The sequence below is a fragment of the Arachis hypogaea genome, chromosome 3, assembly GCF_003086295.3.
Source record: "Arachis hypogaea cultivar Tifrunner chromosome 3, arahy.Tifrunner.gnm2.J5K5, whole genome shotgun sequence".
Classification (NCBI taxonomy): domain Eukaryota; kingdom Viridiplantae; phylum Streptophyta; class Magnoliopsida; order Fabales; family Fabaceae; genus Arachis; species Arachis hypogaea.
In genome coordinates, this window is record NC_092038.1 from 138,829,186 (window position 1) to 138,849,217 (window position 20,032).

Sequence of the window (20,032 nt, forward strand, 5' to 3'; positions counted from 1 at the left end):
TTTGAGGGTTTGAACAATCTTGTCATAACCCTCAAACGACGTCGTTTAATACCTTCTTTAGCGTCAAAACGCGTACGACGTCGTTTTAATATGTCTAGCGTGACAAAACTTGAGTTACATCACTAACAACATTGAGTTCCGGTGACGGAAAATAAACGAAGGACTATATTGGTATACCTTTTTGAAGCGAGGAGACCAAATAGTAGTAGTTGAAAAGTCAAGGACGAAATCGGTGCAACTCACATAAATAGGACCAAAATAGAGCTTAACTCACATAAATTCACCTGGTCATCGATCATGCTGATATTCCTTCGTTTCTTTCTTTTTCCAACATTAATTTTTCTTTCATCTCAAATATTATATTGATTTCGTATTACTTGTATGAAAATAATTAGAAGCTGCCCTAATATCAATTATCATCATAGAATACAAGTTAGTATTGTTAGAAAGGGGACAGGGAGCAATAGGAAAAAGGTTTGTGAGTATTCAAGTTGTATAGAATGATACAATATATAAGGGTATTTATAGGTGTTAAGAAAATCAAAATAATAAAGACGTAATATCCTATAAGTAAATATTCAGATATATTAAATAATGCTAATTGATCATAATTATACTCTAACAAGTATAACAAACCAATAGTCGCGGATGGACTTTCTTGCTTTTTGGTGATGAAAATTACTAACTATCCAGACAAATGCAGGTTGCAAATATTTGGAATATACTCAACTATACAGCTATGTAACTATTTATTAACTCTAATCATCGTCACCTGGATCATCCATGTCAGCATCGCCATCTCCATCTCCATAGTCCTCAGCTGGTGCTTGATCGGCATCTGCTACAGCATTTTCATGCGGCATTTCGACATCCTGCATTTCAGCATTCTGAGATTGTTCCCCTATCTTTGCTTTCATGGATGTAAGATTTTCGTCGCTGAAGAATGAGGAGTAGGGTTTCGAAACCTGAAGACGTAAATTCTTGGGTTAGTCTTCAGCTTAGAAACAATAACATTAAATAATTAAAAACCTCGGTTTTAATTAATAAATTCCACTTCAATGCTACTGGTATGCATATAAATAACTTTCAGAGCATTTACTTGGAAGAAACAATCCCTCTTCTCAGCACTTTCCACTAGCTTGTTCCATTGTTCGCTCCTCCTCAATGTTGAGGCAGATCCAACAACCTGTAATAGAAAAACGAAAATTGATCACAGTAAAGCATGTGCCCCAAATCAATTCATTGAAAACCTCGCTTTAACCCGAATGATACAGTACCAAAACTGCAGACTTTGCTCTTGTGATCCCAACATTCATTCGCCGGATGTCCTCCACAAACCCTATACCTTTATCTTCGCTTGCCCTCACACATGAAAATATTGCAACATCCTTCTCACGTCCCTAAAAGAAAGAAAAAAGAGAGCATTGTTTAGTACTTTAATCTATGCAAAACGTGTGATCTGTGGCACTGGTAGTCCTGGGCACCCCACGGTTATTGGAAATTTCATCGATACCATTTAGGAAAGAAAAAATGACTGGTACCATAACTGAACATTATAGCTAGTTTACCTGGCACCCATCAACGGTACATATATCCACTATTTCCTGGGATGACACTCCAAAAGTCTCTTCAAAACGTTTTTGGAAGAGCTTGACTTGTTGTCTATAGGGTGATATGATTGCAACTTGGTTACCCGACTTCAACGTGGGATATCGTGTTATCAGTTTTTGATACAAGAATAGGACAAAATCAACTTCCTCAGCATTTATCCATGACCCACTCCCTGATGGCCGAGTCTCTTTTCCCTCATGTACATCGAAGAAACAGAATGGACCAAAGCAGCGATACTGATGCCAGTCACGTTGTGTCCGCATTTTGACATCATCCCCATCAACCAATGCACCTTCATAAAATTCGCTAGAGGGGAAGCTTCTTATCTATTTGATTACATATGATAAATTCACTTAGAAAAAGTGATAGGATATTTTAATAGATCAAAAGAACACAAGATTTGATAGTAGACAGAAACACAAGGATGAACCTTATTCCCCAAAACAGATGAAGTCTCATGACACTAAATATCCAAACCCTGATAAGTAATGAGTATAATATAATTCTATTTTTGGGGGGGGGGCGCTTCAAGGCAAAACAACAAAACCGATAAGTTACTATTATTGGTTGTGTTATGCAATTCAATCTGAGCTGCCTAGGGAATAAAGGAATCCCAAATGTGAAGCATGACCATAGTATGAACAGAAATAAATAACAAACTAACTTTCCCAGTAAAATATGAACCAACCTCAGGATGCATTCGGTATTGGGTCTTCAACATTTTAACTGGATAGCCAGCTTGCATCAATCTTTCAAATAAGCTTGTGCCATATCTTAAAGCATGAAACAGAAAACAGCACAAAAGTAGGGTATTAAGCAGAAGAATAGTTTTATTTAGTTAGAAGATATGCTTATCATCAAAAGAATTGTTTACCCATGATTCTTAGCAACATCTGAAATTACAGTTGCTGGAAGCTGTGCAGGATCACCAACCTTAAAACACAAATGCCAAAAATTAAAGTAGCAGTGGTGATAACGCTATACCAAATATGACCCCAACAGTGCTTAGTCCAGAATATTTAAACAAGTTCAATAACTGATGCACAACAACACATCCATTTTGCCAGGCCCTATATAAAATATCAGTAAATTCATATTACTAGAAATCTCATTTCTAAATATCATGCCAAGTCCTTTGGGTTAGGAGTTACAACAAATAAAGAACTTGCTTTCTTTAAAGATGCTGTCTCAATGTATCTATCTTGCTTGAAACTTGTATTACATATATAATCAGTTAGTTGAGTTATAACCTGCAAACTGGGCATTTTAAGACATACTTGCAACTACATATTGTAAAATACAAACAGTCCAGGATCCTTTGACGACAGTGGGGTGGTGAACAATACCAGAAATACTTTTTTGCATTGATTGGCTAATGGCACAAGGGTCGCAGGTTCCACCTGTTCATGGGTAGCATGTCGTACAAAAAGATGAAATAAAATTAGCAACATTGGTTTTTTACATTGAAAAATGAAAATCGTTGCATATTGACAATCATTAATCTACTTATTGCAATTAATAACAAGCTAACAACACAACTAACAACTTACTTAGGGAACAAATATAACAACTGAGACACCATAGCGAATTCATTATGCTGACTAAAATTGACAATATAATATGGCTATTGCATATGCTGACTTGCAGAGAGAAGTATATTAGACATTAAAAAACACAAGCACACAGACAACAGTGAGACTGTTATTCTACTTAAGCCACAATTAAGAGCAAGACATAAAAGGAACATGTAAGCATGTAATGTACTCCCAAGTAAAAGGCCGCAAATTTTTTTTACCAAAAAAAAGATGATTTCTAAGAATATATGATTCTATCTTTATAAAGAAAAGTTTGCACTGAGTTAACATGAAAATTAAATAAAAAAAAATTATCTGATTATCAATTATGCTTATCATGAGTTCCACCAGCATATACTACTAAACTGGTTAGGCCGCTTAGCCAAATTGATTATACCACAAGCAATCTAACACTGAAAAAGATTTCATACTTACAGCTTGAGCTGCTTCATCTATAATCACAACATCAAAGCTGCGATTCAGTTTACTGAAGATATGCGAACCACTAAAACTGAGAGTTGAGAAAACCTGCCATGCACAAAGATAATTCTTTGAAGACCACAATGCTAATATTTTCTTATTTTTAATTCAGATTAAATTATGAAATATATACTATTGTGGCTTCATCCAGAAGTGCAGCCCGGATACTGTCCTCATTATTTCCCCCAGGACCATTGCTCTGCTTATCAGTAGATGATTTGTTGGCACTGACACGTTTTCCTTTCACCTGCAAATAACAAAAGGTCATTCCCATATCTTCAGATCATTATAACCGAATTACATGGGACTAATGATACGGAAGACTAAATAAAAACAGTGGCAGCCATTTAAAAGACATTCTAATCTCCTTGTTGCCTACATACAAGTTCATCCAAGGCGACTTGCTTGATTGAATGATGTGCTTTGAGACCAATCCGAACAACGTTAGGTGTGTAAGGTCGATCACATTCATCATGTACACCTGAGACATCCAAGAACAATAAATAGTGGCCCAGGAAAGGAAAAAAAAATAATAATCATGGTAAAAACAGTAGAGATATCAGAAACCCTTAGAAAAACAAACAAGCAAACAAATAAACAATGTAAAGCAAAGAAAAAAAAAGTTCAGAATATCAAAGTACAAATAGTCTGCTTGTAATATAAAATAGCTAATTACACAGACTAAGAACTGACCCCACGATCATTATGGCAATTGCAACTTCTTCTTCACAGTATGTGCTTAGGAGTCAGGACATCCCAGAAAAACACCTAAACCCCACCCAAGATAATATCCATCATAGCAATAAAAAGAAAAACCAAACAAAAGCATAAAAACAACAATCATAATGCATTCAATATGCCAAACTCTTCATAGAACATTTCTCAAATAGTTTTAGGATTATACTTTATTCCAGAATTTCTATCAGTTGAAAAATTACCAAATAACGCCGATAATAGGACAAGTAGTTCTTGGTACTGGTTACCTTGAATGCATTATGATTCTTGTTACCTAACACAAATGAAACTAAGATAACTATTCCATTTGTTGCTTCACATATAAGAAGCAACATAAGAAGGCAAACAAATCCCTGGAATCAAATCCAGCCTCCCTGGATCTTTTGCTGTTTCAGCTTTAAGCCATTAAAACTGGTCTACTAGTAAGAGACTCCAAGTAATATGCATGAGGTTAGGAGATAAGGCAAGAGAAACTTCATACCTCCATTAAGAACCCGCAACACAATCTCATCTAGGGCAGAGTTTGATGGAGCGCATACTAGAATTCGTACTCGATACTTACGGCTTGAAGTTACAGCTTCAGGTTTCTGATAGAATACATGGTTAGAATATATTATTTGTAAGTAAAATGAACTAACAAATTAGTAGTACTTACTAATTCATTTCCAGTAGTTGGGAAAAATCCATCATCGCCATCTTTTGGCATCAAACTATCCCTTGGATTAACACTATTCAACCATGGAGAGGCCAATGACCAGTGTTTGCGTCTGAAACGCAATAGAAAGCACAATGAAACATCTAGATGGGTAAAATATGAGAATACAATCTACAGACAAAGTTACTATAACAGGAATGTAGTTCTATTTAGCTAGTCTTGGCAAAGAGATAGTTACCTTCCCAAATGGATTATAAAATTAATAAAACTAAAGACTATATTGGCATAACACAAGCTGACGAAGTGATCTATGGAACAAAGTGGGTATACATGACAAAATATCAGTATTGAACACTTCTAACTTGATTAAATAAATTAAATATGAACTACGGAAGATACACACTGCCATAAAACTAAAATGCAGACCACAAGAATGGAGAAATCAAGAATGAGAAAATATAAATCTACAAGTTTCCACAACATGAAATTTATAAGAGAATATCATGTCAATTCAAATCACAATACTATATTTTTTCCATATCATTAAGTTTTCTTGAGCATGTAAAGCTCAGATATATTCACAAAGAAAAGCATACTTTTCCTCAATTGGTAACTGCACCTCTCGCTTTAGCTCGAACATCCCATTCCTATTAAGCAAATCTGAATTAGTACATGTACGAATAAAGAATAATGTAAGGCAAAAAATGTGAGCATAAAATTCTAAGGCATGTTTGGTAGAAGCAAAAGACTGTCTCGAGCCTTCAGCTCTACAGCTCTACTAAGCACAATCTTATATAGAAGTCTTCCCGGATAATAATATAAAACCTAAAAAGGCATATAAAAAATATTTTACTTACTTCGATTGCACCCTTGTTGGACTTGAATGCAAAATGGTACTTAGAAGCCCTAGTATGGTTTGAGTTTTCCCAGTCCCAGGGGGACCCTGAAATGAGTTTGGTTAGACTCGACAAGAAGATATTTTACAACTGGCATAGCTGCAATACATTAATAAAAACCTTGAACCATGTCTCAGATACAGACGCTAGAGAGGGAGACTTCATGTCAAATGGAAATAAAAAGGTGATGATCCATAAAGGACCTCAGTGACATGATTATATTAATATTAATATTAATATTAATTAATTATATTCCAGCAACATCAAATTAAAAATTCAGACGCAACAATTGTTTCCCATGTTTGAATGATAAGAATTACAAAGTATAAAAGGATCAATTGATTTACATCGTGCATAAGATCAGAGTACAAGTCTGTTTCTTGAACAAAAGGACAGCTCATTGCACTAAGCTTGCAAGGATTTGAACCCATGACTTGGTCACAAAGTAGCAACCTTAACATTGCATCCAAGGGAAATCTGTTTCTTTGAGCACTAAAAAGATTGTCTGCTCAGGCTTCTATAAGGTCATAAGGAAAATCCACAGGCAGATTTTAGTTTTTCTTTCATCTTTATAAAACAAGATATTATACCCAGAGATAGATAAAAAGCTGCTTTACAAGAGAATTTTCCAAAGTCCTATATATGAGAAATTAGTCATTATCACAATACAATTCAACATAAATGAGGACATTATGTATTACATAAAGAAATTTCAAGCCTGCAAGAGTATTAAAAAAAGAGACAAACCTGTATAAGGACAAATGCTTTTGGCGATAGACCTGCCTGCAACAGAAAATACAAGTTTATTGTTTAACAAATAAATAAAAGCTACATGAGACTAAAGAAAATCTTGCACATCTAAGAAATGTAATATAAGAGTTGCATGTCAAAGAACAAAGGCTAACGATAATAAATTGGAGATAGGGATTACCCTATACAAAAGCAAAACAAAACAAAAAAGATTTATCTATAACGCATAGCTTTCCATTCTCTCCACATGTCTAAAGAGGGAAAGTCCCCTATAAAGATTATGAGCTTTACACCAAATAAAAGCTAGGCATCTAATCCTATTCCATGAAACATGCTTGTCAAAAAACTGTCAGTGAAGGTGCATATTTTACTCTCCAACCATATAGTCCAAATAGCCATCTCCTTGAATTATTTTTCTATTGATCATAATGAAATTCTTCTTTTATCAAAATAATATACATAAAGGATAACGGATTATTAACAACTAGGAAAAAGTGAGCTTCCTAGCAATACATTGAGGCAACTCATTTGATAAAAGACAAAATGAGTGAGAATAAGAAAATGAAAATTTGAATATGTAAGGGAGAAAAGAAAATAAGCAAAAACAAGGTACATGATGAAATATTATATGGAAAAGTTGAAAACAATGAAGCAAGAAAACAGACTCTAATGGATGTTTTATGCATAAAACCATGAACACAGTCGTGCATCCCATATTTTATGGTTAATATTTTACATTCCATGTCAAACCCAAACTTGACTCAGCTGTAAAATCTAACAGATTAACAAAGGTGAAACCCAGCTGTATAGAGGTTTTAAATACTTCATTGACTTCTAAAGGAGAAACTTACTATTATAGCCTCACGCTGATATTGATTGAAAGTACTTTCAACATATTCCTTCAGAGGTATTGAGATTTTCCAACGCTCAGCTTCTGTACTGGAATTCTCTCCAACAGCATTTAATATCAAATCCTTGTAAGGGAGGAAGCCAATTGTTCGTACAGCCAAATATTCACGAGCAATGGTGGATAGACTGCACATCTGCATGATTTTTCACATTTTCATGCAACCAAAAAAGCCACAGACATAGCATAGCAAACTGCCAAGAATAAAATAAAAGGATGTATGAAAGTCTCAAGATGTTCTCCCCAACACCCCCCCCCCCTTCTTTCCAAAAACATCATTTTTCACAAACCCATTTTAGTACGAGAAACTACAGGCACCCATGGATAGAGAATAAATCAAATATCATTGTAGGTAGTACTACGGTAGCCAAGACTGACCTGAACAATACATATGTCAAACCATCTTACATATGTATGTTAAATAACATTTATTATTATTATTACTATTATTATTTTTAAAAATATAAAATAAGAATTTCATTGCGATGAGGAAAAGGATAATACAAATTCGGGGATAAGGGATACAAAACATTTTACTGATATAAAATAATAAAGAATAAAAAATATACTAACAAAAATTCCAAGGAAGTAAATTTTGATAAGTATTCAAATTCATAATTGAGAGGCAATCTCATTTATCACATAGGAACAAAATCTATAAAGGAAACTTTCATGCTTCAGGCAAGAATAAAACAAATGATACAACAAGTTACCTTCATAAAATACAATTGTCTCTCTGACTCGCATATATGAGAACGCATGTTAAATAGCCTTGGACATGATTTTACACTATCTGTATCATAATGAGAGAACTCTCCAGCTAGGTAGAGTCTAGCACGGAGAAGCCTTGTTTCAGAAAATTTTCGTACATTCTCCACCAAAGCAAACGCATATACAGTGGGCAATTTTTTTCCGTCCACAAACTGCAGGGTAGCAAGTACATTGATCAACAGAATTCAAATATTTCAGGTTAGGTCTGATTGAATGAGCAGGAAGCATATCAACAACAATGTTTTCTGCTTTCCTTAAAAATCAATGCAAGGTAAAGATCTGACTAAAATTAAGGGAACATACATTTGTTTCCCTTCAAGTAACAGACAACGAAAATCTATTTAAAAATTACTTCCAGTAACTCTATCAGCCTATACTCTATATATCCACAATATGATCAGTAATTAGTAGCGAATTTTATGCAAAATTCTACAATAATGAAGATTGGGAGAAAAGCAATGCTCTTCCACTGGGAAACACTGCAGCAACAAGACTCATATATCAATAATGCAACATCCAAGCAAAAAACAGGATGGTAGGAACAGTATACTATAGTACCTTATCTTTGGAGAGCAGTAAAAGATCATTCTGTGATATCGATTCTCCCTCATTTATTTCACACGGAAACTCTATAAAATGAAAGCCATCCCCCTCAGTGTAACTCTTCACCACCCCCAGCTTCCATTCAGTCACTGCATTACACACAAGAGTTCTTCAGCACGATTTTTTTTTTTTTCTCACAATTCAATTTGAAGCATTTAAAACAATAAACATTTCTTAATTTCAAAAAAAAAAAAGTCTTTTTAACTTGTTCTGTAAGCATATAAAAGCAGAACAACGAAAATCTAAAATAGAAAAATCTTGAGTCTTGAGGCATTGCCAATACCGAGATAATAATGCAGTGAAGAAAAAAAAAATCCTCAAATTGGAATGTGTAAAATATGAAAAGCAAAGATACCCTCTTCATCTTCTTTCTCCTTAATAATCTGAGACTTGGCTTCTTCAAAAATAAGAGGCTCGTAAGTGGAAATATAATCATCAACATCTTTGTATCGAGTCTTCACTTTGACCAGAGTGGACAAGGATCCAGCAGCAGCAGCTCCTTCTTTCTCACTGTTTTTCTGCTTCTGAAAACAGACCCATATTCGGAACAGTGTAAGAATTTCTACAATGCTGAAAAAGAAACCAAAATATTGAAAATGAAAAAAATATATATAGATGGAGAGAAAGAGAGAGAGAGAGATGAATGGAGAATCATTTGCCTTGAAATCCTTGAGGAGGCGAAAGTAGTCCCAGCTGAGAACAATCTGGTAGAAGCGGCGGATAACGGATTCTTCTTGTAGCTTTTCCTTGTCCACCGCCATCAAACTGTCTTTCCGAGCCTGCCAATGCGCACAGGTGCCTACACTCAGAACCCACCACCAATAGCAGCCGCCGCCGCAACTTGTCTTGGTTGGCTGCGGCGAAGAAAATGGGCAAATGTGGCGGAGATGAGAGAATTGTCGCAGGGAGATGGAAGTTGAGTTTACACTTTACGGACCGAGCCTTTTCCCGGACAGTTATTTTTTCTTCTTAAAAATTTCAAAACCCACTTAAAACCCCTTGTTCCCCCTTAAATGGGCCCAAGATTTAGGGCTTAGTTACGACTTAGGAGCAGAAAATGGTTTCTAAATTAAACAGCCGAAAACAACTTAGATTCGTTAAGTGATGTCGTTTTGTCGAACTAAACATATGTGGATGGATTAATCTTTGACTTATTGAACTATGGTGGACAACTAAAAAAAATTAAACATCTCCCCATGCGTCCCCATAAAAAAAAAAAAAAAGTTTTCTAATTTATCCTCTAACTAACAAACTCGTAAATTAAATTGACTAATTGAGACTTTGATGAATCCCATAGCCAGAAAGCATAGATTCTAACATACCTTTGGTTAGAAGAAAACATTTGCGTTACTACATAACTGCACCGCGTCACCAATTGTGAAAGACCAAGAACCAATGGCATTACCAAGTCTAGAGAAAAAGGAAACTCTCAACAGAGTCAAAATGCATTTTTGGGTCATTAACGAAAGTGATTAAAAAAGTTCGCATAACGTAGCCCATTTATAATTTTATATGTTTAGCGAGGCCGTAGGTGGGCTTACAATTGACGCTAACCAAAGGCGGTTATTGGTCTAGATCGACGCTAACTAAAGTCTGTGGGCTGGCTTACAATTGTCGTTTGGGCCCATTTAAAAACTACCCTAGTCGGTATTACATCCAAAAACATTATCCTTGTCCAAAATAAAATACAATAAAAATTATCCTAGCAGTATAAAATAATACCAAAAAATAAACATTAATCTCACACCATTAAAACCATTATTGATAGCTATTTGATGGCTACAAATCACAAAAGTTGTTGGCCCTAGCATTCCTCATAAATATATATAAAATATTTTAAAAATTTGAATTTTATAAATTTTCTATTTAAAATTTTTAATTGGTAATTTTAACAACGACATTTGTAACTAAAAAAAAAAAACATTATTATGACTTGAAGACCCTTAACCTTGAATATCTAATATGTTGATGGTTAGTTGACGCGTTCAACATTATTATTATACAGAGGTTTTATTTAAGGATTTTTTATTCTTATAAATAAAATAATTATAATAATTATTAAAATAAATAATTTTAAAAATATTTATCAAAATAAATAATTCAGTCTTATTTCGTTTACAGTATAAATAACATCTCGTTTACACTATAAACGAAATAAGACATGTCAGCCTGACACGTGTATATCTCGTTTACATGGCAAACGAGATGCATGAAGACAAATTTTCATCCGCTATAAAAAGATGTATAACCCTTGTCATTCTCCACACATTTTATATCTTTTTGTCTCGGTTTCCTCACAAAAACAAGGCAACAATGGCCAATAATAACATATACATAGTTGTGTGTGTTTATCCCAATTGTCGTATGAGAAATGGCGACAACGGGATAACATTTAAGTGTGAGAATCCGATACTATTGCGCACTCAGCGTGTGAACATGTTGTCAGAGTTGAAGAGTTTGATATTGAGCAAGTTCAGCGGTACAGAAGCGAGGAAGGTCGGAAGGGTGGGGTATAGGTTGCTAGCACCCATGGGTAATGGAGTTTTCCGATTTCAACTATTTCGACTTCTGGGAGACGAGCATGTTCGACTCATGTTCGACATCATAGGAAGATCATGGCGGAACAGGTGATAGAGCTTTCCACCGAGGTTGGAGATATTGGTCGTGGTGGTTCTGTGCACTCGACCTATGTCCAAGACGACCGACCTGTTGCACCACCACCCATTCATGTCGCCATTCCAGTGGATGAGGTGGAGGAAGGCGATAAGGAGTCAGACGAATAATACGTGGCGGATAATGCCGACAGTGATTCTTCCGAAGGGGGCAATGAGGAGGAGTTTGTACCCGAGACTCCCTCCCAGACTGTGATGCGCCATGTCTTACCTCCACCTCACCCAATTCCAGCGCTTTCGGCAGTGCCAAGTCACTATCATAGTTTAGATCTATACGCCATGCATGAGAGGACTCCATTTTCTGGCACGGGAGAAGAGGATTACAACCTGGACGGTGGGTAGAGTGTTGGGTCGGCCACAGGATCAAATGCCGAGATGCAGTGCTACAGGGTGTGAAAAACTACAGTATTCGCAGGAATGCTGAGTACCGGGTAATCGAATCGGACCAATTAAAGTACCATGTGTAGTGCCGTCAAGCTGCAAATGGGTGTCAATAGAGCCTTCATGTCGCCCTTCGGCAGAATCTCGGATACTGGTAAGTTCAACTTTAATTGTGCTTTTAAGTACTTCTGTGCAATATATTAAGTAGGTTTGAGATATGGATGAATCGATACTATTTTGTTGTGTTAGGGAGGTTCGGAGGGTTGGTGGAGTGCACAGTTGTTTAGCACCCACGAAGTCTCTAGACCATCGTCAGTTAGACAACAGTCTCATCTGCAGAGTCATATTGCCATTGATACAGACCAATCCCTTCATCAGCATTCCGGTGCTGCAAGGTGCGGTCCGGGCGAGCTATCACTTCAAACCCTCCTACAGAAAGGTGTGGATGGCGAAGCAGAAGGCAATTGCACAGATCTATGGGATTGGGAAGAGTCATACAACAAAGTGCGAAGCTGCTTCAGGCATTGCAGAGCTGTTTCCTTGGAACCATTTGTGACCTACGGGCCAGCCCGTACTACGATGGACACTTCTCGTCTGCAACTGCAGCATATTCGACAAAGTCTTCTGGTCTTTTCCCTCATGTGTGAAGGCATTCAAGCATTGCAAGCTGTTTGTTTCCGTCGACGGCACACATCTGTATGAGAGATACGGTGGAGTGTTGCTTATTGCGGTGGCACAGGACGGCAACAGCAACATCCTACCTATTGCTTTTTCCATCATCGAGTCTAAGAGCACGGAGTCATGGTCGTTCTTCCTTACTAATCTGAGACGCCATGTCATGCCACAAGACGGCCTGCTGGTTATATCCGACAGATCGTAGACCATAAAGGCCGCCCTCAGCTCTGATGATAGTGGGTGGCATCCTCCTAGAGCATTCCATGCTTATTGTATCCGACACATGGCGGCGAATTTTATGGCTCGTTTCAAGTCAGCCGATGGCAAGAGATATCTTATAAACGCTGCGTATAGTCCTAGCAAGGTTGCGTATGACTGGTACATGGATGCATTGAGAGGAGTTTCCCCGATGATGGCGGATTGGGCTGGTCGTTTCAACAAGGAGATATGGCTGCAGCATTGCGACAGTGGGCGGCGGTTTGGTCACATGATGACAAATCTGTCAGAGTGCATGAATGCAGTTCTGAAGGGGACACGATACTTGTCGATTTCCGCCATCGTGCGCATCACGTACGAAGGACTTCAGAAGTTGTTCGTGACGAAGGGCAGGGAGGCGCATTCACATATGGCGGCCGGATGCCGCTTCTCCCAGAGGCTCATGGCAGCCATTGAGAAGAATAGAGAAGGCATCCCGAAGATGCGTGTCACTCATTGTGAAGTCACGGAGGCACCCCCAACTGGGGCCCCGTGTGCGCGTAGGCCTAGGTGGTACACCACATCCTGTAGGGTGATCGTGACCTCACCCCACGGGAGATGAAACGTGTGCGTCTCCGGACGCCAACGTTCCACTAATGCTGAAATCAGGGAATTGTCAAAAGTGAAATTCCTGAGGGGTACCGTGTCGCCAAATCTAGCCTCAGTCAGATACGGGACGATGGCGCCCAGTGGAGGAAGGGTATGACTCACTCGCCGGGGCAGTAAAAGGCGAGGCCTCTGAAGAATAAAAAAAAATTCAGCCTTATAGAAAAATAATTTTAAATTTTTGGTTTATTAAATTCTTAAACACTTTTGTAACTCATTAGATCAATTTAACATGATATATAAAACATTAAATTAAAAAAAAATAGTCCTTTCTAACTTACAACTAGTTCGACTTAAGAATATATTTCCATGTTTCTAACCTAAATTACATCATTACATACTAAATGGAACCTAAGTAGAACAATGTAAGTAGTAACAACCTAGAACAAGTAAAACAGAGTTCTAAACTAATAATTATGTCCTAACAATCTTCCACAAGCAAAAAAGAATCCTAAATTTTTATTAGAGACCTACTGCTAAAACTACAAACTATGTTCTAGTTCTTCACAACTATTCTAACCATGGCCACATACAAAAAAAATTTCCATACGGGATTAAACGAGAATTAAATAGAACAAAACTAACCTCAAAGTCGGGGCCTCGACGTAATGCGACGTCTTGTTCAGCATGTTGATGTCTCTGTCGTTCCCCGCCTGGCGCGCCATCGCAGTATCAGTCGATAATATGGTCCGAAAGGGATAATAGAAAGGAGAAAGTGGGTTGACAAGGTCAAAGTGGGGCCCAGAACACGCTGTGAACGACATATACTTATAGGCATCGACATGCCTTATCTCGTTTACAATGTAAACAAGATATATACGTGTTAGGCTAATGTGTCTTATCTCGTTTATACTGTGAATGAGATACGTGCGTAATCATCTTGTTTATACTGTAAACGAGATAAGATTAGGTTATTTATTACGGTAAATATTTTTAAAATTATTTATTTCAGTCATTATTATAATTATTTTATTTATAAAAATAAAAAATCCTTTATATAAAGGTGTAGGTAGCTGAAATCACCAAAAATTTATATTGATCTTCCAAAAATGGAAATCTTCCGTCTCCACTAACCTACCTTCAAAAGAAAAATACAAATAAGGCAAAACAATAATACAATCTATAAAATAAGAGTACAGAAATACAACATAAAGTAATTTAGTATTTATTGTTCTTTATATTTAATAATTTAATAGGTATTTATTTTTTGGTTAAAAAAATGTTTCAAAAATTTTATTCCCAAAAATATTTTTGCGTGTGTGTTTTTGTTAGATTACTTAATTCCAAAATACCATCTACATATTTATTTTATCATCATTAATGATTAATTAATTAACTTAATAAAAATATGATAATTAACATGGAAACATCAACATTCAATTCATATGAATAAAGTTATGTCAACAATTAGACACGATAAAATTGTAAAATGTTTTAACTATTTATTTAATTAAATTATTTCTTTTGAATATCATTTAAACAATAAACGTGAAAAATATTTTATTATTTTTCACTAAAATTTTAATACACAATTGAATATGAGAAAAAAAAATCAATTTATTTGAACCAATATATAATTGATTCTTATTTATTTTCTTTTTTTAAATTTCTCTTTCATATATCATTAACTTTTGTCTATTCATTATTTTTAAACTTATTACTAATTAAATAACAAAACCTATTGAATATATGCATTTTTTTACACAAATAATATTTAAAAATTAAAGATATTTTAGTTAGAGATGAGATTGAAGGTCTAACTTTTAGAGGAAAAAAAATGAAGAAAGTAAAAAAAAAAATGGAGAAAAGAAACCGACCTATTGTTTGGAAGAGTATAAAAAGTAAAAAAGAATGCTCTTCTACTCTGCATCAATAAAATCTTGATCACACAACACAGAGAGAGATATCTATCGATGATGGCAACAGCGGTTTCTGCATGCGAAAGCAAGATCAACCGCAAACCCGCTTCCCCCTTCTTCTCCAAATCGGAGATCGAAGCAGCGAAGCAACTCATACAACTCAGTAGCAGCGGTGACGAAGAAGAACAACAATACGATCATCATCATCAAAGCGTGAGCAACAACAGCTGCAGCTACAGCGTGGTTCAGGGGTCCAATAATAGCGGCGGTTGCGATGTTGTTTCGTCCGCCGCAGCGGTGGATGAAGAAGAAGAAGAAGAAGAAGAAGACGAAAGCAGGTTGCTTCCGACGAGGAAGAACAAGAGGTACAGGTTCCTTGAGGATTTGTACAGCGTTACAGTTCCTATTGTTAAATCCAAGAAGAAGAAGACATCAATTAAGAGCAGAAAGTGATAATCCATGACTCCATGTTATTAATATTAACATCTTCACATGTGCAGTGTTACAATAATAATAACAATAATAAGCTAACTTTCTATCAAAGTTTGTATATATTACTGTTACTATTATTATCTATTCAGAATAGGAATATCGTTTCATGTTTTCGTTTCTGGAAGCCTCTAGAATTTTCTCGTTTATTACCATAGAGTATTCAATATTCAATATATGTATACTATAAATCGATCGAGTACAATTAAAAATTAAAGGAGATTCCAACTATAGAATCTCTCTCCCTCGCAGATGATGAAGATCTAGCGAAGCATCGATTCCACTAAGTAGCTATAGTTATTCATTGAATATAATAATAATAACACTGCGGCTTTGGAATTGAGGTCTGATTTTGAGAAATCAACTTGGGTTGCGATTCTAGGACAATACAAGGTAATTGGGGTTTTCAAAAGAGGAGTAATAGAGGAATAATAAAAATTTTGAACAACATGAACAATTACCAATTAAATGAAAATACATTATATTTTAATTTAATGTTACTAATTAAATTTACTCTTTTAATTTTATTAATTTATATTGTTTATACATTGTTCAAAAATCTTGTTAGTTACCTATACTTTTCTTTTTCAAAATCCCAATTTGAGCACAGAAAATCGAATGGGGTGGGTGTTATTGTTTCGTAGAAGCAATAGTTTATGATCGTCGCGCGCAAGAGTTCATGGCATTCAATAAGTATGGCCATTTTGTTTGTGAGAATAGAACATAAACAAAATGAAAACAAAATATAAAAAATAGAAATATAAAATTTAATCTTTTATATTTTATTTAATAATAAATTAAAAAAATTTACTAAAAATTAATTTTTTTATTTTATAAATTAAAAAAAATAATAAAAAATATAATTATAAAAAATTAATAAAAATAATAATAACTAAATAAATTATTTTTTATTAATATTTTTTATCTTTTTTATCGAAATAAATATAAAATATATTAATTTAATATTTTTAAATATAATATTTTTATTCATATTAGTTATTACATTTGTCAAATATAGTTTTATGCCTTTATATTTGTATCTCACTATTTTGTTCTCGAAAACAAACACAGTTTAAGTACTTCACATGCTAAATGTAATGGTTTTGTTTGTCAAGATTTAATTTAGTTGATTTTGATGGTTAACTAATAGTTAATCAATAAAATAATTATATCTGTTACACATCTAAGTAATATTGCCATCTAAGTTCAATTAAGTATATCTAATATTAACAAAAATTATTCTCATTAAAAAAATGTGATTACACGCGCACATATCATTCTTTCAACCAAGTTATTTACATTCACGCGCTACGTTATCGTCGTCTTCTTCTTCGCATTCTTTCTCTTCATTTTCCTCTTGTTCTTTCTCTTTCTCCTTCTCTTTCTCCTTCGTGTATTTTTTTCTCACCATTGTTCTTTTATTGCTGATATTATTGTTGTTATTACAGTAAAAAATAAGGAGAAAGAATTTTGAATTGTGCAGGACAACGAGTCCAAATGCACTTTAATTCACTCAGAAGCGTATTGAAATTATATAATGATTGCGACACAATTAACTCAAAAAGAAAGAGAAATAAAAAATAATGGTAAAGAATCTGCAGGTTTGAGAAGCAATGGATATTAATAATAAAAGATTTCCAACATAAATTTAGAGATTTTTGTATGTGAATTTCAAGTTCAACTCCACGAGAATTTAGCTACAAAAGAGGAAAAGATTTAAAAAAAAAAGGCCTTTTAGAGAAAAGTAATATATATATCCATGATATCTTATATTAAATTCATAATTCATATCAGAACTGTTTGTGATGTTTCATTATATTCATTATTTCGTGATATATTTTTTCTATTTAATTTTATTGGTTTCTAAAATTTTGTCCAAGAGCTAAACTCAAATTTAATACACAAACTCATAAATTGTGTTAAATTTGAGTAAATCTAGAAGAATTTTGAGAAAACGAAATAAGAAGGAGAAGATGAAAAAGAATAAGAAGCAGTAAAAGATGAGAAGGAAGAGGAGAAATAGTTTTAATTTGTGCAGGACAATGAGTTTAAATACACCTTAATTCACTCATAAATGAACTGAAATTACATAACAATTGCGATATAATTAACTCAGAAATGAACAGAAATTTACTGTATGATTGCGACACATAAACTTAGTTTAAAAATAAGCACACAAATAAGACTGAATCATGAACAAAAACACATCTAAAATCAATTTTGGATCAGGCAACGTCATTAATATGTTTCTCTTTCTTTTTTGTTTGATATTTTCTTCTATTTTTCTTGGTTTTATTCATTTCAAGAGATTAAATCAAAAAGAATTTTGAGAAAATGAAATAAGAAGGTGAAGATGAAGAAGAAAAAGATAAAAAAAAAAAAAAGAAGAAGATGAAGAAGCAGTAGAAGATGAAGAGAAAGAGGAGAAATAATTTTTGAATTGTGCATGACAACGAGTCCAAATGCACCTTAATTCACTCAAAAATGAACTGAGATTACATAATGAATTGCTACACAATTAACTAAAAAATGAGCTGAAATTACATAACAATTGTGACATAATTAACTCTGATCGAAAAAATCACACAAACAAGATTGAATCATAAACAAAAACACATTGAAAATTAATTTTGGGACTGATAACATCATCAACTTGGCAAAAATTTAACAATAACAATAACAATAATAACGATAACAATAACGACAATATGTATAAGAAGAAGATGATGATAACGATAACGATGATAATCATGATGATGATGATGATGATAGAGGAGGAGAAAAAAAAGGAAGAAGATGAAGAAATTCAAATGAGAAAAGAAAGAGGATGAGATAGTAGTGTTGTTGGTGATGACAATAACAAAAGAAAAAGAAGAAGAAGAAACGACGACAAGCGCACGTAAATTTAAAATATTTGGTTGGACTTGGTTAGAGATATTACTTGAATGTAGAGGTTTATTATAAAGCAATAAATAGATAAAAATCTCAATACAAGAAATTGTAAAACTATTGTTTTAGTTGTTTCTAATATTTGTACTCAATTCAATTCTAATTTTATTTTTACTATTTAAAATATTTTATTTAATTACTTTTTAGTTAAAAAATGATATTTTATTAAAAATATTTTTTAGTATATTAGTTTTTCTAATATTAAAAAATTAATTTTTTTATCAATATCAGTTAATATTTTAAATTAGTTTTTTTTTTTATTATTAAAATTTAAAATTTAGTATTAGAATTTGTTGGTTAAATATTGATTAAAAATAAAAAAATTAATTACCTAGTATTGTTCATATCATTTTACCCCTTAATTTTTCTGTTACTTTTTCTTTCAAATTATTATATCAATAGCAACTAATACGTCACCACAATTATTTTATTTATTTATTTATTTTTACCAAAGATAAGAGACTCGAACCCGCAACCTCTTAATTGAGTATGGGAAAATTATGCCATTTGAGCTATTACTCATTGGCCACCACAATTATTTTATTGTCGTTACTAAAAAGAGATATAAAATAAAAAATATTGTATTAAAAAAATTGTAACTTAAAAAAAAAAAGGATGGAACAAGATGTTTATAATAAAAATAAGACATTGCAAATTTTATAGACAAAATTAAGATGTTGCATAAAGCTTTGAATTTTTTAAAAAAAATATTACTTTACTTATTATTAATTCAAAAAGATTAATTTTCAATATTTTTTCTTAGTCCAGTTATATCGGCTATGTAACATTATTATGGATTTTTAAATGAGAATAATCACATTTACGAAGAAATTCTGATAGTGCATTTTCTTTTACCTAATTTATAGTAATGGCATAGTGGGAGAAAAATTATTGTTAAAAAATAAGTAACTTTTTTTAGATAATTAATTATGACAATATAATTTGAAAAATGAGAAGGTATAAAAAGATGAATATATATTGTTGTAGTTCAGAAAATAATAATTTTGCGATGATGAAATCTCTCCTAATAATATATGAAGTATAGATATTTTATTGAGTTATTGTATTTACATGTCGAATACATTTTAAATACGATATTTGTTCGACATGTGTACTTTTTATGTCTAAATATATAAATAATAAAAAAAATTTTGGATACATTTA

The 20,032-nt window shown here is 33.6% G+C and overlaps 1 protein-coding gene across 1 annotated transcript; it reads right to left on the reverse strand.

Annotated features, from left to right (window-relative positions):
* Positions 1-475: 475 nt before the first annotated feature.
* On the reverse strand, positions 476-10,450 carry LOC112734497 (probable helicase MAGATAMA 3). Its single transcript, XM_025783842.2, has 21 exons — positions 10,305-10,450; positions 9,642-9,836; positions 9,338-9,506; positions 8,938-9,071; positions 8,322-8,531; positions 7,553-7,744; positions 6,699-6,734; positions 5,913-5,998; positions 5,652-5,702; positions 5,056-5,167; positions 4,882-4,987; positions 4,049-4,146; positions 3,799-3,912; positions 3,621-3,713; positions 2,958-3,011; positions 2,486-2,544; positions 2,300-2,384; positions 1,569-1,937; positions 1,278-1,400; positions 1,100-1,186; positions 476-965 (listed from the first exon to the last, which is right to left on the reverse strand). Exons 2-21 carry the CDS (start codon positions 9,741-9,743, stop codon positions 759-761), a joined length of 2,487 nt encoding a protein of 828 aa, XP_025639627.1. The 5' UTR covers positions 9,744-9,836; positions 10,305-10,450; the 3' UTR covers positions 476-758.
* Positions 10,451-20,032: the final 9,582 nt, after the last annotated feature.

Coding starts and splice junctions, on each gene's coding strand:
- LOC112734497 (XM_025783842.2), bottom strand. CDS start 9,743: ATGGCGGTGGACAAGGAAAAGCTACAAGAAGAATCCGTTATCCGCCGC. Junction 4,988..5,055: donor CAACTACTGGAAATGAATTA/GTAAGTACTACT, acceptor GTATTCTATCAG/AAACCTGAAGCTGTAACTTC. Junction 1,938..2,299: donor AATACCGAATGCATCCTGAG/GTTGGTTCATAT, acceptor GTAATCAAATAG/ATAAGAAGCTTCCCCTCTAG.